At 41.6% G+C, this 16868-nt stretch overlaps 1 protein-coding gene across 1 annotated transcript in view; it reads left to right on the top strand.

Annotated features, from left to right (window-relative positions):
• Window positions 1-15143, top strand: part of LOC115396489 (exostosin-1a-like) — a 41906-nt gene extending 26763 nt beyond the window's left edge. Inside the window, exons 4-11 of the mRNA XM_030102375.1 lie at window positions 931-1050; window positions 2894-3026; window positions 3670-3788; window positions 10041-10136; window positions 11343-11432; window positions 11532-11692; window positions 11790-11961; window positions 12202-15143. Of these exons, the coding sequence (XP_029958235.1) occupies window positions 931-1050; window positions 2894-3026; window positions 3670-3788; window positions 10041-10136; window positions 11343-11432; window positions 11532-11692; window positions 11790-11961; window positions 12202-12387 (1077 nt within the window). The 3' untranslated portion in view covers window positions 12388-15143. The remainder of the gene's footprint in view (window positions 1-930; window positions 1051-2893; window positions 3027-3669; window positions 3789-10040; window positions 10137-11342; window positions 11433-11531; window positions 11693-11789; window positions 11962-12201) is intronic.
• Window positions 15144-16868: the final 1725 nt, after the last annotated feature.

Genomic DNA, 16868 nt, shown 5'->3' with positions numbered 1-16868 from the left:
ACGGTTTCATCAGCTGAATCTCTCTGCTCGACACTGACACGAGCCCAGTTATCCGTGCGAGTTACCCATGAATATCCGCACTTCATATCGCTCAGGAAGATTTCAGCAGTGGTCAAACACACTGATGTAGTTTATGTAGGCCTGCAGGTACTTGCACAGAAATATTTGGTGATTGTTAAAGGATCAATTTATTCAGTTAAAAGTTTTCTTCTCACATACAGAAGTAAACTGGTCAATTTTAAATTGTTGCTTATTTATGCACACACAGTGATAACTATTTTTATTGTAATGTGTATAGTTGGTTTGTTTACGTCAACTTTATAGCTCACCAACAATGACAGGTCCAGATTCAACTCGTATCATAATTTTTATTTGGACTCACTGTTTTTAATAAAAGAAAAAATATATATAATTTGATATGAAGCAATTGTGGAATTCATAGTGTTTTATGTAATATAATAATACTTTAATTTTAAAGCGAAACGTGTACATTTAATAAATGTTGTTGTGGTATTTAATGACTCCTAAATTTGTCAATTACTTCGCCATCGGTGTTGAAAGCCTCTAATCCTTTTACTGCAACACTGTAGTAACAAGGAGCTTTTTGAAGGCAAACAGGATAAAGTATATTTGTTGGTTAAAAGGAGTGAGCTAAAACTAAAGGATGGTCAGAGAAAAATAAAACGTCAAGTAAAGTCAAGATGCTTTACATTTTTTGCCTTATTGTCTATATAAACGAGTGTCTCTTCTATCTGAAACATCAAGTCACACATTTTGTTTTTATCATTACGTCTTTATTTTGTTGAAAAAAACTTTCAGGTTGAATTTAAATGGCAGCTAATGCTCACCTGTTGTATAAGGTTTACTGATCCTGTTTTCCTTTTGTCTGCACGACATAAACCAGTGAACCTGTCTTACATTTTGTTGCAGATCCCCTCAACAGTACGTTCCATCCACCAGGATAAAATCCTGTCCCTGAGACAGCAGACCCAGTTCCTGTGGGAGGCTTACTTCAACTCCGTGGAGAAGATCGTCCTGACCACGCTGGAGGTAACCACACACAAACCCACAGGGGGCATTGCGTTGACTTACACATGTCTCCATGCATATCGCTGTCGATGTCACATTTACACCACGCACAAAAGACTATGTAATGATTTTTTTTTCCACTGTATGTAATGAAACTAATGTTTCAGTAACACGAAAGAATGCTTGGAAAATGCTGGATAAATGTTTAATCAGCATGAAAGAAATCTGTTGGGAGCGACCTTACATAATTTACATTATAGTCGTTATCTTCTCCATGCTGAGATATTTCAAGGGCAGGCTGCGTATGTGCAGACTTCACCGTCATTATTTACAGTGACTCTATTCCAGACAAGAGTGAAAATGGAGAAGGATGATCTATATTGTCATACACGGCTGTCATGTTCTTTTGGCCGCATCCTGCTGTGGCTCAGCTATCAATCATTTTAGTAGCTTGCTCCTGTCAGAGTCCATTTATGTGTATTCTTCCTGTAGCAGGCCATCACGCTGCTCCTGGGCTAGAATTACAAACAGGCGAGACGAGAACAGAAAGAAATGGGGGGGGGGGGGGGGGGGGGGGGGGAAGAAAGATAAGAGAAGCAGACAAAAACCTGCCTGACTGATTTCTAAGCAAGGCAGTTTTTTTTTTTTTTTTTTTTTTTTTTTTTTTTAATTTATTTAAATATGCATTTTCAAATGTGATCCAGAATTAACTCATCCTCAAATTTACTTGCTCGGTCTGCTAAAATGTCTAAATTTATCAAAGTGGCGAATGCACTGCTGGTAAACTATTGGAATGACGAATGGAGTACTTCTGCTTATCAAGGCGCTGTCTCCATTTTATTATATGGGAGCCTTATCGCGGACTGCAGTGGACACCATTAGCTGCTCTCCTAAGATGAGGCAGGGAGTCTGAGCACGGGAAGGCAGAGCTGGAATTTCTCTGTCAGCACGGTTGAGTTACCGCAGTGAGAAGCTGATCTCAGATGTGTTTACTCTGGGTATCAGTATACCGTACTACAGCATGTGGTCAGTTGTGTTTTGGCTCCAGCTCAACTCTCCTGGTGAGTTTCCACCGTCTGTATATTGAAGATATTTTACTGCAAACATGGAAAAGGTGAACCCCAGGCATCAGTCTGTGACTTCAAGCTGTAAAAGAAGTAAACATGGTTTACTTTGATCTGTGTCTTCACCGTAGACGGTGGGAATGCTGAATATTTTATCGAGGTGTCCTCTCGCTGTGTAGGAGTCCAACCATCACTGAATCCAAAAATTGCATTGAGAAATAACAGTTTTTCATACATGCAACACTGAAGTGATATGAATTTTGCTTTGGTATAATGTAAACAGGCAGGTGAAAGACAATTTATGTAAAACAATTAAGAATATTCTATCTTGAAGAATGCAATGAAACAAAAAATAATGAGATGAAAGCCTTCTCTCAGAAGACATGACAGCATATTGATAGAAAAAAAGCCTGTTTCCAGTCTGATTTATCGTCTGAGATGCTTTTTTTTGTTTTGTTTGTTTAAAGGGAAGAGTTATTGTTGAGAAATGTTGAGAAGTGGCAGATCTGAGACTGGACTTAGTTTCTGAACACCACATTGGAAGAGCATAATAACGGTTCATCTTGTAGTAAATGGACATGACATCTGACCTCAACACTGTTTTTGATTCCTTTTTTTTTTAAGTTTACCCTTGTTCCACAGCAACATGTAATTGTCTCTTTGAAACGTCCTCAGTGTGATTGTAGTCTTGCAGCCCCCTCTCTTCTCTGGGTTGAGAAGAAATGTGGATTATTGCTCAGATGTCTTGATCAACTTCCGAAGTGTGTTGAAACTGTGATTTTTGTCCTTCCCTCTCGCAGATCATCCAGGACCGGGTGCTTCGGCACACTTCAAGGAGTAGCCTCATGTGGAACAGTCTTCCTGGAGGTCTTTTTACGCTGCCTCAGTACTCCACATACCTGAGAGATTTTCCCTTCTACTACTCTAAGCTAGGTCAGTGAGTGAATCATACGCACACTAAGAGGCATATTTGTGACACACCCCATGATCTGTTTCACCCATTTCTACTTGTGAATAAACAGGCAAACAGCTGGTGTGCAGCAGCTGTTAAACCTGCAAATCCCTGACAAGCTTTGTAATATATGTTTATTTTTTTCCTGATTTGTCGCTGAAAGGCACCAATTAGACCTACCATGTCAAATATCTGCTTAATTGGACACATACGTGACTTGTTGTTGACACTGGGATTCAGTTAATTGTCACCTTTTCCTTTGTAAACCTAATTAGACGTATCCAGCTATGATGTGTTTCAAGTAAACACAGCTTAAACTGATTATATAGAAGTTTACACATGTGCTTAGCTGTCAAATGTATTGCTTATTAAAGTTTAATTCACTTTTGATTCGAAGATCTTTATGTAATGCTGAAACTTCTAATTACCATACTGCAGTATAAGATCACCCTAATGATTAGCAGAGACAAGAGCTAATTATTAAACGCTGAACATCAGCCCATTTTGTGACCTATTTTCAATAAAGCCCCTGGTAAAAGACTCTTCTCATAATTGAATGTCATATTGTTAAGTTTGTCCGGTTTATTAACATTTGTATGTTTTATTGTTTGGTTTTATTTTCAGGTGTAAAGCCATACCCTAAATTTACCGCGATAATCCATGTGGTCACCCCGCTCGTCTCTCAGTCCCAGCCAGTGATGAAGCTGCTTGTGGCCGTGGCCAAATCCCAGTATTGTGCTCAGGTAAGACTCGACACAGCGCAATGAAAACACGTTTGACGCTTGCCTGAGAGGAGAGGCTCAGTGGAGCGCCTTTATGAAACTGAGAAAAATGATTCACATCACGAAACACTGCGTGGTGTGAAAGGTGAAACTGGGTAGATTTTTCTGTCAGTTTTTTTTTTTTTTATTTACTGCAACATTTAAATACTGCTGCTAGTTTTTTTTTTTTTTTTCCTTTTAAGTTTACCTCAACATTTGAATACTGCTGCTGTTGACGAAAACAACCAATACAGAGATGACTACTGGAAATAAAATGACGAAACTGAATGAGCACTGTCACAACTCTGTAGCTGTGGCTAACTACGCAGCCCAGGCTAAGCTATTGTCCATATTGTACGGCAGAAGTTGAGACCGTTGGGCACTAACTATGTCTGCTGCTGTTGAAAATGCATGCTCACTTGGAACAGAGGTAGCAGGAACAGAAAGGTACGCGTTGGCAAGGTGAGAAAGCTAAGGATATCTCGAGCTGTTTTCTCGCCACCACTTCAGAAGGCAGCTACTGAGACAGATAGAGGTCTCTCTTTTGTACTCTTCAATTTCCCTCTCAGCCTGCTCTGATCTGTTGGACTGCTCTGGCTCGGTAGAGACCGGGTTCCCCAGCAGGTCCTCAAGCGCTGTTTTTTTGGGAGCAGGTTCTGTCACTTTGGGCTCTGCTCTCACAGACTTCTCTCTTCAGTGTGTGGAACAGTGAGCTCCTCCTGCTGCCTCTTCTTCCCTCTCCTAAACTGCACTCTTTAAACAGATGAAACACTGGTGTTAAATTTAATAAGCAGCAGCCCTCCTCTCCCTCTCAGCACACACACTCCCTCTGATGCGCTCATGTTTCTAACACGCACTGTATGAATCCAAAAATCTGTTAATGGGAATATACATTGAGTAATTTGAGTGTTACACATACACACAAAAAAAATACAGAAGACAATTTAAAATGATACATATACGTATACCTGATTTTTCTGCAACTGTTTCTTCTTGTTCTGTACTCTCAAGAAGACGGCCTCTCGCTGGCCGTGGTCTAGCTGAGGTAGAGTCCAGAACCTTGGATCCAGTGCAGTGCTCGCCAGCAGATAGTTGTGTGCATCCTCACTGCATCTGTCAGCAATATCCTGAGAATTACAGTCTTTGTGTTGGCCAAAGTGGTGGAATTGCCATCGTTTGGTGTCAGGCTCTTCAGTGGCGTGGTGATAGACACTGTGGGACTTTTTTCCTCAAACAACCCTGTGGTGACAGTTTTGAAAAGATGCAGCAGCTTCACTAGATCTTCGGGATCTCTGCCATGACAGCCGTGAAGTGTATCAATATTTTGGGTATATTGTCTCATCCCTAGGTGGGTGAGAGCTGCTGCTATGGCAACTTGCTGCTCGAGGTAACGTGCCAGCAAATATCCAAAGTGCTGTTCCATTGCGTCGCAACGTCTATGAATAACTTGCGTGGCGGTGGTTGTAGCTGCTTCTGTTTGGACATTAACACCACGGTAGCTGTTAAACTCCGATCAGGGGGAAAAAAGCAGCCACGTCTTACCCACCCAAGAGTGACGCGGGGAACACCGAGGCCAGCTAGGTTTACAAGGTTTATAGTGTGCGGAAAGCATTTAATGTGCAGCTCCAATTCTGCCTCGCTCATGTTCACTTCCATATTATGTGCATTATCAGTTCCAGTAGGGTTCCCATGGTTTGGTTGTCTTTTCATTTTCCAGGCATTGTTGATTGTGTGGGCCTTAACTGTGACATAGCTTTGTGTACCTCTCGATGTCCAACCCTCTGATTTAATGGCAGTGCTTTCTGCATCTTTCAGGATCTGCTCCACCTTGGTCTTGAAGTCTTTATAGAACTCCGAGTGGCTTAGAGATGTGTGTGCTGTTGCAATGGTGTCCTCTGTGGATTGGTTGCCCTATAGACAAATTGGAATGGGTCAAAGTTCTGGGAGAGACATTCTTTGAGGTGCTGGAGAACAAACATTTCAATGAACGCACTTCATCGTCAACGTCACGGCTCATTGGGGTCTTTGATGGCTGTGGGCTTGGCCACTGGGATAATGGTTGTTGCCTTTTGACAGGATGGTACTTCAGCCATTGATATGGATAAATTGGAGGTCCTTATCAGCCTTCTATCAGCTGGTCTGTATAGGCATAAAGCGCTATTCCAAGCACGCCGTTGGGTCCAGCTTAGGTTACAATATCTAAAGCGTTCTCACCTGTTGTTGGACATTACATATTTTATGAATCTGGGAAGTGCAGTCTTTAGGCAGGATTTATTAAAATCCCCAACAGCAACAAAGGCTCAATCTGGGTTATTTCGCATCTGCTTGTTGATGACGTCAGCATCAGGTGGGATTTAAACTGCTGTTATGACCACCACATTGAACTCTCATGGCAAATAGAGGCTGTCTCTGTCGTGTATAGACCTTTCTAAGTTCGAACAGCAGCCATTCATGCACCAGTTATATTAATGCAAAGTCCCCATCCTCTGTTCTTACCAGCGGAGTCAGAATTGTGCTCATGACAGTGCAGGTTATGGCCTGTTAGCTGTACTGCAGCGTTGGGAATGAGTAGGTGGAGGGTTAAGGTTAGAGTTCAAAGTCAGTCATGACCTGCGTGCCACATGTAATACCTTCAGTCTGTAGTTGGGTTTAGTTGGAGGAAAAAAATTATAACTGACTGTAGGCTGGATGAGACCTTCTGCTCTGGCTCAGTAATGCTGGTTGACACTTTTTTTCTGAATCTCAGTCATGGTAGGAGTTAGTTGCTCTCCTTTGTTTCTCAGGGAAAGTTTGTTCTGTGTAGCCAGATTAAGTGTGAAAGGCAGGTGTTTCACAGAGTTACCGGTTTCAGACTTTGTGGGTGGATGATCTGTGAAGGAGATTGTTTTCTGTTCTGCTGACTTGGTGAAGGCTGTATAGTCTAATTGAGAAGCCATATTCCTGCCAGGTACAAGTAATGAGGAGCACTCGATGTCCACATTGACCCTTTTTTTTCTTCTTTTTTTTTGTACAACAAATGGTTAGAGCGGTTTCTCTGGAGCACTCTAGAACTGTCTCGGTGGCCTTTGGTAAGAGTCAACCAGGTTACTGGGCTTGGTGCTTAATCTATCCCGCTACTAGCCTGCAGGAAGTCTAGGACTGAGTGAGTCAGATAGTATTGGTTAGGCAGTCAGCCAGAGGAACATGGTCCCGTATTAAAGCAGCCTTTCATCTTGTGTGCAGTGTGGAAAACGTTTTTGTGCTTTGTCTCTGGTGTGTTGGTCTCAAGCAAGAGAACTGGCAAATAACTTAAGTGCCCTAAGTACTGTCTGAAAATGGCTTCATTTAAGGATTTTGTTGAATCTCCAAGAGGCTGCTTATAAAAAGGAGCAGATTTTGCAAATAGCTTATCATTTTGTTGTGGAGGTTTCCAGAAAGTTAAATAAAGTTGGTCACATGAAAGGCTCACGGAGTGGAAGATATTCAGCATGTAAAGCAGGATGAAAATGCAATGGCAGATGACATGCCGTGCCATGTCTGCTTAACTGATATTGTCCCTGCAGTCTCTCTCCCTTTCTTAGACTGCTTCTGCGGCGCAGAGTTCGCTGAGTTACCTGGCGAACAGGGCGGGGCCTCCTGAAGGCATGAATGGCCTGCCTGCATAGCAGTTAGCGCTCTCTCTCTCTCTCTCTCTCTCTCTCTCTCTCTCTCTCTCTCTCTCTCTCTCTCTCTCTCTCTCTCTCTCTCTCTCTCTCTCTCTCTCTCTCTCTCTCTCTCTCTCTGAGTAACAGAAGCGTATTTAGGAAATCATGTCTTCTGGTGTTTTTCAGAATTGAGCAAATCAATGTTAAAATCTCCGAAGACAAACATGACTTTTTGATTTTCTTTTGAGCAATATTCCTCCAACCATTCAATAAAGAAGCCTGTTTGAACTGGGAGCTCTATAAATGTAACTCACAATGACATTTTCCTTCTTGTCCAGAAATATTTCAACATTAATACATTCTAATATATTATCTATCACTGTTTACACCACCTTGAACTCGAGATTCCTGTGAGTGAGCAAAGCCACTACTGTTCTGTTTCTGTGAAACATTTCATGCCCTTCAGTAACAAAATCACTGCCGCAGTCACTCTTTAACCAAGTTTCTGATATTGCTATAATCTTAAAATGACGTTTGAACTCATACTAAAAAGAGTTTATTTGAAAGTTGGCGTAAAGGCTTCTGCTATTGAAGTGGATTATTGTTTAACTGTTCTCTGTATCGATGCTGATATTAAATTGGTCCTGAATATAGTAGTTTCAGTTTTCTTTGACATGAGAGAAAAGTTTATCGGGCTTGGTATCATTTTCCACAAAATGCGACCGGCATTCAGTGTATTGAAACATGTCGAGGTGCTGACCCATTTTGCAGGTTACCGCCATTCGATTGTCGCAGACTTTGAACACGTCTGATTGTACAGCGTTGATCATCCGTTGTTCATCCACTTCTTTTTGAGTCTATTCAGGGCTTATTTTCATTTCCAACTTGGTATAAACTGCAACTGTTGACAAGATCTTATATCAGGCTTGTAAGCGAGATGTTCCAGCAGATCTTTTTAAAGCTCATTTGGTGTGTGTTTTTTTTTTTTTTTTGTCCCCCAATCAATTTGTAGTTTTGAAGTGACATTAGTGCTTTGTCACATCTCTTGTTGCTGTCTGTGTACTGTCTTTCATATCGTGAATCAAAGGGACCATGTCATCTCTGATGGTATGGGAGAAGGTGACCTGCTGGTGCTTGGAAAATGGTGCAGCTGTGACCCTGTCTTTGACAGTTATGTTACTCCAAATACTATTTTACTGAGGTCCTTGGAAGGCATGTAGGAGGAAGCATTTTCAGAAACCCTGAAACACTTTTGGGATGACTTCCATTTTATCAGTTCAGAGTTGGGAGCTTCCTGCAGCTGCTTGATCAGGATCCTGATGTTTCTCTCTTTTGAAAGTTGTGTGAAATCCTCTGATACAGTGACTGGCGTTAATTGTAGCATATCACTTCAATCGGACGTTCACGTTAAGTCCAAATCTTTTGTGAAGTCTTCTTCCCGCTTATTAATTGAAGTTACGCCTTGTTTGTCATTTTTACTCTTGACAGTGTCATACTGTGGCCTTGATGGACTCCCAGGTGGGCTGGTATTGGGTCACTAACCTTATGTTTGACAGCCCTTTCTAGCAGTAGGCAGAAATGCTTTCAGTTGCCTGTAAATAAAAACTCGTGTGGATGCACAAAATGTGGAGACAGTTTTTATTTCACGTCACATTGCAGTGTGACATTATCTTTTGACATCTACTTTCCCCCCATGAAAAAAGCGCAGTAGAAGAGAAATTGTCCTCATTTTTCAAGCGGGACAAACACTTAAGTAACTTTAGGTTGTATTTACAGAAGATGTATCTTCCATGGTTTGTTTGTTGTATAGTCTGTCTTGAGAATGATCATTTTCACTTGTGCCAGATTGTTGATGGCCTGGGTTTGGCAACTTGTCGTATAAAACAGAACAATTTGAAACCATGTGTAATATGCATTATATTTAGTGACATAGTTTGGGATTATGTATTTAGAGATATTTCTTTTAAAAACACAACCTTTTAGTCTCAACTTGCATTATTTGTCATTTGGATTCTTACAAAAACACTGCAAGATGAAACAGCTGCTGGAAATCAATACTTTCTTGACTGTATTAGTCAGAACCAAAATATGCTACAGTTTTTTGAGACTGACAAGGAATATCCCCCACTATAATCAGTGGCCGTGTTTCTGCTGGATGTGGTTTACTTGCGTCGTGGTGCGCCGCAGCCACAAGACTGTGATCCACAGCGAGTCTGTTTTCTACACATGATGCAGTCAAGAAGTGGAGGAACACTGCTAAAAACAAATACTTATATGACGTTTTGTGACTGTTTTATGTGACGTAATGCTACTTACTGCATTTTGAATATATGCACCAAACTTCCACCGAAAATCACCCGTTCGCTAGTGTTAACATCAGCTACAACGCCCACAATGCCCTGTGTCCGTCTGTACTACAGCAGCCCATGTAGTTAAAAATGATGGGGGGGGAAAGAAAGAATTCTCTGCAACGCAGATGCATCTGGTGGGGAATGGCACGGCTCCGCTGCAGAGTTCACAGCGTAAAGCTGCCGCAGTGGATCTGCAACATGTCTGGTGTAAAATGGGCTTCGCTTGGATTTTACCAGGATTATTTTTTTCTTTTTTGCAGGTGATGGTGCTGTGGAACTGTGACAAGCCTCTTCCTGCCAAGCACCGCTGGCCGGCCACATCAGTCCCAGTTATTGTGATCGAAGGTGAAAGCAAGGTAAAAGCCTCAGCCACATACTAGCGTAGCACTCCTACTCAACTCAAAATGAAGTCACAAGGTAACAATACCTCTGATGGAGCTGTCTTCTCATATAGCACGGAAAGTGAATTTTTAAGGAATCTACCAGTATCTGATGAGTGCATAAAATGCCAAATAAGGGATTTATGATTTGCCTAGGATGCAGAGAGCTTCAATTAGCAGATCCTATAGCTGGTTGAAATGTGATAGATGTTTGAACTTTCTTTTCTTAACCGTACCTCTTGATTTTAATACCCAGGATTTTATAGATTGATTTTGTGTACATGTCGGAGGTCATAGAAAAAAAAAAACAAGAGGAAGATGGGACATTTTTAAGTCAAATAGAAAGTCAAAATCAACTTCTAAACTAAATGATTATATTCATGACTGTCTCAAAATGCACATAAAATTCCTCTGTGCATTAACGTAAATGGACCGACCTATGTCCAGAGTGATGTGTGTCCCGCCCTAGTAGGCTTGACTTTGATTTATAAATGAGGAAAAAGCAAGTGTTGGACTCCTAATCATCGGATCAGAGCAAGAGTTACAAATTTACATACTTTCATGTTTCTCTCTTGAATTGAGAGTTCTGAAAATGAACAGTCTGTAAATCTAACCAAACAAGAAAAAAAAAAAAACTTAGACACACCCTGGTTTGCACTATACAGCATTGAGGTGCTACCTCTTTTCATTGAACATCAGCAAGGTTATTGCTGCTGACAGAAATCCACCTTCTATTTAAAAGTTTCATTTCCAGCCGTGTGCATATATTTCTAGAATCTCAGACCACCCCGTGAGCATTCGTCATTTGGTTATTAGCATAACGACATGCCCAAAAACCCAAGGCGGCAGGGCTCATCAGAGAGGGAAAAACACTCCACCGCCTGTAGATCTGTATCAGTAGTCTGAAGCTCATCAGTTAAATACCGTATTTGTGCTGTCGTCGGTGTTGTGTCAGCTTGTATATGTGTCTGACTCCTGATGTTACCGCGGCAAGATCAAACAACTTGCACGAGCAGATATGAAGAGACTATTAGCACTGCTTGTCAGGCAGCCGCGTATCACTTGTGCTCAAGTGGGATGTGTTTATACAGCGAGAGTTGCTGTTGGACTGCATGGTAATGCTATTTACTCCCTTCCAGCAGCCAGTCTCAGTGTGCGTGTGTGTTTTGCAAATCCCACCAGGTGATAAGCAGCCGCTTTCTGCCCTACAACACCATCCCCACCGACGCTGTTCTCAGTCTGGATGAAGACACCGTGCTTTCTACCACAGAGGTAGGAGGATCGGTGAATGAAATGAAACATTTAGAGATGTTTAAATTGATCTCAAAGTTCAAAAAAAAAAAAAAATAAATATAAAATCTTTGGCTCCAGGTGGATTTCGCCTTCACAGTGTGGCAGAGTTTCCCCGACCGCATCGTGGGTTATCCAGCCCGAAGCCACTTCTGGGACAGCAACAAGGAGCGGTGGGGCTACACTTCCAAATGGACCAATGACTACTCCATGGTGCTGACCGGAGCTGCCATCTATCATAAGTAATAACACGATTTGGTTTTCAATTTGAATTGATGCGACCACTCTTTGTTTTCTGATCATGTGTCCACTCCGCTCACTCTCTTGCTTCTCCCGTAGATACTACCACCACTTGTATACCACCTACCTTCCAGCCAGTCTGAAGGCCATGGTGGACCAGATGTCAAACTGTGAAGACATTTTGATGAATTTCCTGGTGTCGTCAGTGTCCAAGCTACCACCCATCAAAGTGACGCAAAAGAAACAGTACAAGGAGACCATGATGGGACAGGTAAGGCTTTCAGTTTGAGAGGAGATGCAGCATGGTGCCACTAAAAAACCAGAACAGTTTTGTTTTTCTTCCCATATGGCCAGTGTTTAAAAATCATTCATAATTTTCAAGGAGGCTGAAAGTTCAATATACTGACTGAAGCTTTGTTCGTTTTTGTTGATCTCATTCTCCTTTACTCTGTCCCCGTCCCAACCATTTTCTCCCGCTGCTCCATCACCGCCCACCATGTTCCATCTCCAGAGCTCTCGGGCGTCTCGCTGGGCCGACCCGGACCACTTCGCCCAACGTCAGACCTGCATGAACAAGTTTGCCAACTGGTTTGGCACCATGCCGCTGGTCCACTCCCAGATGAGGCTGGACCCTGTCCTGTTTAAAGACCAGGTGTCAATACTGCGGAAGAAATACAGGGACATAGAGAGGCTATAACCCTGCTGAGCCCCCCCACTCTCCGGACACGACAAAGAAAGAGTGAGGGGGCGGACCTATACAAGTGCAGAGAACATTGACTGAGCACACAAGTCCCTCTTTAAACACAAAGACTAGTGACCCCTGAAGGACGCCTGAGGACTCTGGACTGCTCGACTTTGAACTAAAGAGGCCGTAGAGTCCAGGCAGCGGCGGATCGCTCCCAAACGCCAACCCTGCTGACTGTTGTGCTCTGTACTCTATGCACAGGTTCTTGAAAGTTTTTGCCGACAGAATATTATTGATAATTATGAAGAGGATAACACTATTTTGGATTGTGTTTAGCTATTTTTTTATACAGTGAATGAATGGCCAGCACTGCTCTCTATGTAATGTCTTAACTCAAACAAACTGGGGTGTGGGGCGGATACAGAGACCATACATCCCAGTTAGGGTTGTTAATCTGACATTCACAGTGCCTCACAGTTTTATCTCGTGATGTTGGGATCTGGAGTCTGAGAGAAAGACATGGTGCAGACTGAGCACCGTGATCTTGCTGCTTTTTTATATATATATGTATACATATAATTTGGGATTTACTTTATTAACATTGTCGGGTTTTGTAGTAAACTCTCCAGTTCAGCATTCAGAATTTTTAATCAAAATGTGATAAAATGGTTTTTATTGAGGTGAAATGATCCCCATGTGCCAATTTTAACCAAAAATTTCTTCAAATGTCTTGCACAGCTGAATTTGCTCAGTTGGGGGGAAGATGTCTCCTCAAACTGGTTTGAAATGCAGAAATTAGACTGAGATTCCCCGTTTCTCCACATTTCATCAGAGCTTAAGTCGCTCAGTTCAATCAGGACTGAAATGGGTGCTGGCCAGTAAAACAGAGACTGATATGCCCTGCCTTGAATAAGGGGGTCTGGGCTTGCAGTTTGAGTCTAAAGTAAAAGCCAGGGAGATTGGAGTAATTGTATTCTCTCCTGTGAATGCTAAAGACCACTTCTCAAAAATGATGGGCAGGTCGAAGATCTTCAGGAGGGTCCTTTATAGAATGAAACAGAAGCAGGATGGAGCTATTAATTACTTTTAAAAAAACATTTTCATGATGAAACAAGTTTTAGGGCATGAGTGTAACAACAAGTGGGGAGTATAAAGGTTTCTGATTGAAAGCCTCTAGCTGGTGAATGTCCTACATCTGAGAAAACCTGCTATAAATCCTGATTCCATGCTGTCCTGTGACAAGTTCAGCGTCGACTGACACGTACCTGCAGTGAGCTTTTCAACCCAGGCTGACTGCATCATACCAAGCAAACTTTAACATTTCATTCCACTTCTCATTTACAAATATGACCCAACTGACCGTTCTCACCAAGTGTTTGTTCCACTGTTTAAAAGTTCAGTTAGGAAATGTTCACAGCTTTATGTTGGCGCTTCAGTCAGCTGAGGTAAAAGAGAGATATTACAGAGTGCTTTTCATAAGCAGCGTCTCTGTAGGTACCTTTGAATTGGTCTTAAGTCCCAGAGACATATCTGATGTGCTACGCTGACTGGAGAATGTCCGTGGAACACGAATTCAAGCTTTTGTTTCTCCCAATTGTTTTTGCATCATATCATGTTTGTTTTTATTCCAAAAAACCTCATTTCAGTAAGTCCAAGATGATCCTTTGTGTTTTCAAGAGCTAAACCCTGAGTGAACTTTCCCGACCGTGGAAAGCTTGGAGAATTTCTTTACGAATTCAGCATCTTCTTTTCTAATTTTTTTTTTCTCCTGTCTGTTTTGTTCCAAGCTGCTGGTTACAACTCACCTGCCCCCAGCATTTGCCAGTGGCACATTTATGCATTTGTGTGTACCATTTCATCTGATAAAAGGAATGTCATGTCCTCTCAAAATCATTTTATCCACTAAATATTTCCTTTCTCTATATATATTGAAAGAAAGATTCAGATGGAGAGGAGGCAGGTGAAAGGAAAATGGTTTATGTATGACAGAAATCTACAGAGGGTCACTGCTCTGTTTTGTCACTTTTGAGAATGTGCTATCAGCTTGACAGCAAATAAACAGTCCTCTCATAAGTAAACACGGCGCTATCAAGACAACTGAGTGTAGTCGTGAACAGAATCACATTTCAGAAAAGGACTCGGTGCAATATTTAAGATGACACTTTCTCTGTCTTGTTTCTTTTCTTGTCCCTTGAGTTTGTGATGCAGAGGGCAGGGGGGGCTTTAGATTGATGTGCCTTCAGAAGAAATACTCTTTTCATTTATCTGCCTTGTGCAAGTAACAGGTCCCTTTTTTTTCTGTTTTGCAGTAGGATTTCCTGCTCTCCTTATCAGCATCCAGTAACGTAACGGCATCCTAAATGATACTGTGTACCACTGAAATGCTGTTAAGACTCGCCACCGCATATTTAAAGCTAACATTCCTGCCTTTTCTTTTAAAGAAACATCTTTCAAGGTCTCATTATACTCATCCCAACACACACGCACTGCCTTGTATTAACATAAATGTGAGGTCTCACCCCCCCACCCCCCTTTCTGGCAATCATAGTAGCACATTTAAAACACGTAATTCACATAGTCAGTACTGATCAGACAGGACTGCGTCTCAAAGAATTCTCTGCCTGCTTCCTTGGCTCTCTTCCGTAACTGCAGATCTTATTTTAGAGAGGATACAATGGAAGAATAAAGGAAACACATGATTTTTGTAAATGATCTTTATAAAAACAAATGACAAAGAAAAATCAACAAATAAAATGTTTGACATAAAATGATTGTGCTGTGTTTCTTCACAGGTTTGGATGATTTCATGACTGCAGTATTGTGTGAATGACATCCTATTCCATTCCCTTTCTCTTGGAAATATCTGCAACTTATTTACCAGAAACCTATTTTGTGTTTAGGTTCGTACCTCCATATGCGTGTTTGAACTTTGTGCCGTTGCCAAGAAACTGCAGTGTTTACATAAATCTGTGTGAGGATGATTGGTTTCGACACGCTGCATAAATAACAGCGTCTATCCAGGATGATCCCATGGTGCATGAGAGCTGCCAACTCAGCTGGAGCAACAGCTACAGAGGCGATTGCTTCCCCGAAACACACACACACACACACACACATACACCAAACTCGCAGAGATCTGCAGCATGCGAATCCATCCTGAGTGCCCACTCAGGATGAATCATTTCGCATCGCGCCAGAAGGAAACCATTTGGACAGTCACACAAACGCGTCATCCGCTCTGTGTGGTGTGGTCTATATCAAGATAGGGGGGGAAAAAAAAAACACAATCCAGATGTGCACCGAGTGCAAATTCTCAAGTTTTTCTGCAGAACTTTACAGACCTTGCCGCTTGAGAGATTCGCTGCACCCTGGGGGCCGATCCACTGCCAAAGTCTTGTGGTGTAATTTAATGGTATGCAAATTAGTGCAGCCTTTCTTAATCCTGTTGATGAGATGTGCATCTGCAGCCGGGATGGAACTCGGTTCTGCATGCAGGACTTCTTCACTGCTGTTGGATTTAGCACTGCGAGTTTTGGCCAAACTGGAGTAACTCCCCTCTGCTCCTGTCAGCCGTGCCTCAGATATCACTGCAACATGTTAGCTCCCCCTCGGAAAGAGAGGAAATATTCCCTGCTGGCTCTGACTCTTTTGATTGTATCTTTCTTGGCATGTGGGGGATTTTTCCATCATGAGGACAGCTGCCTTCGAGTTAATTAAAGTTGCTTTTAAAAACACACTGCACTATGAGGTATTTTGTCACCACACAATCCTTTCTTGTACTTCAGAAGTTTAAATCATTCTTAAAAGATTCTTCACTACATTCGAATTAATCTTTGAACACTGATTTCATTTGAAGCATTTGGGTTCTGTAAACCAAAACAATGGATTTGAAATAAAACAATTGAGACTCGGCTCTAACTTTACATCCAAATCATGTGAATGATGTAGGGACTACAACACATTTTATATTTGCCTTTCACATTTATCAGTTACCAAAAATTCTGAGACAAATATAGTGGAAGTGTTTGTGTTTGCAAGTTGCAAAGACTTGGCAATTCTTTTCTGTGCAAGATGTACTTTTGTACTGCGAATAGGTTTCAAATAAAGGCCCCTCTTTTACAATGTTCAAATTATCTGTATTGATCAGGGGTGCAAACTATAGTCTTGAAACACAGACATCATCAGATCCAGCTGGATAGACTTGTTATAATTCCAGTCATGTCATTTAGTTTAAAAAAACAAACAAACAAACAAAACAACAACCTGAGAGTCTGCATCGTGATTGTTTTTGGTGTAATGAGCCAAAATACAGAAAGTGAGTTCGATGTCTCTATTGTGGGTGGAACTGAATGTATATTTGGGAGAGAAATATTTTTTGTTGTTCACTATTTAAACTCAAATCTGAAATTACTCCCTGATTGGATCAGATTTAATTTACTGACATCTGCTTCACAAGATGTAAATTTGCACTTTCGGTGGAACAGTTACATTAG

This window comes from Salarias fasciatus, chromosome 11, assembly GCF_902148845.1.
Source record: "Salarias fasciatus chromosome 11, fSalaFa1.1, whole genome shotgun sequence".
Classification (NCBI taxonomy): Eukaryota; Metazoa; Chordata; class Actinopteri; order Blenniiformes; family Blenniidae; genus Salarias; species Salarias fasciatus.
This window is presented reverse-complemented; position numbering and strand designations above follow the sequence as displayed.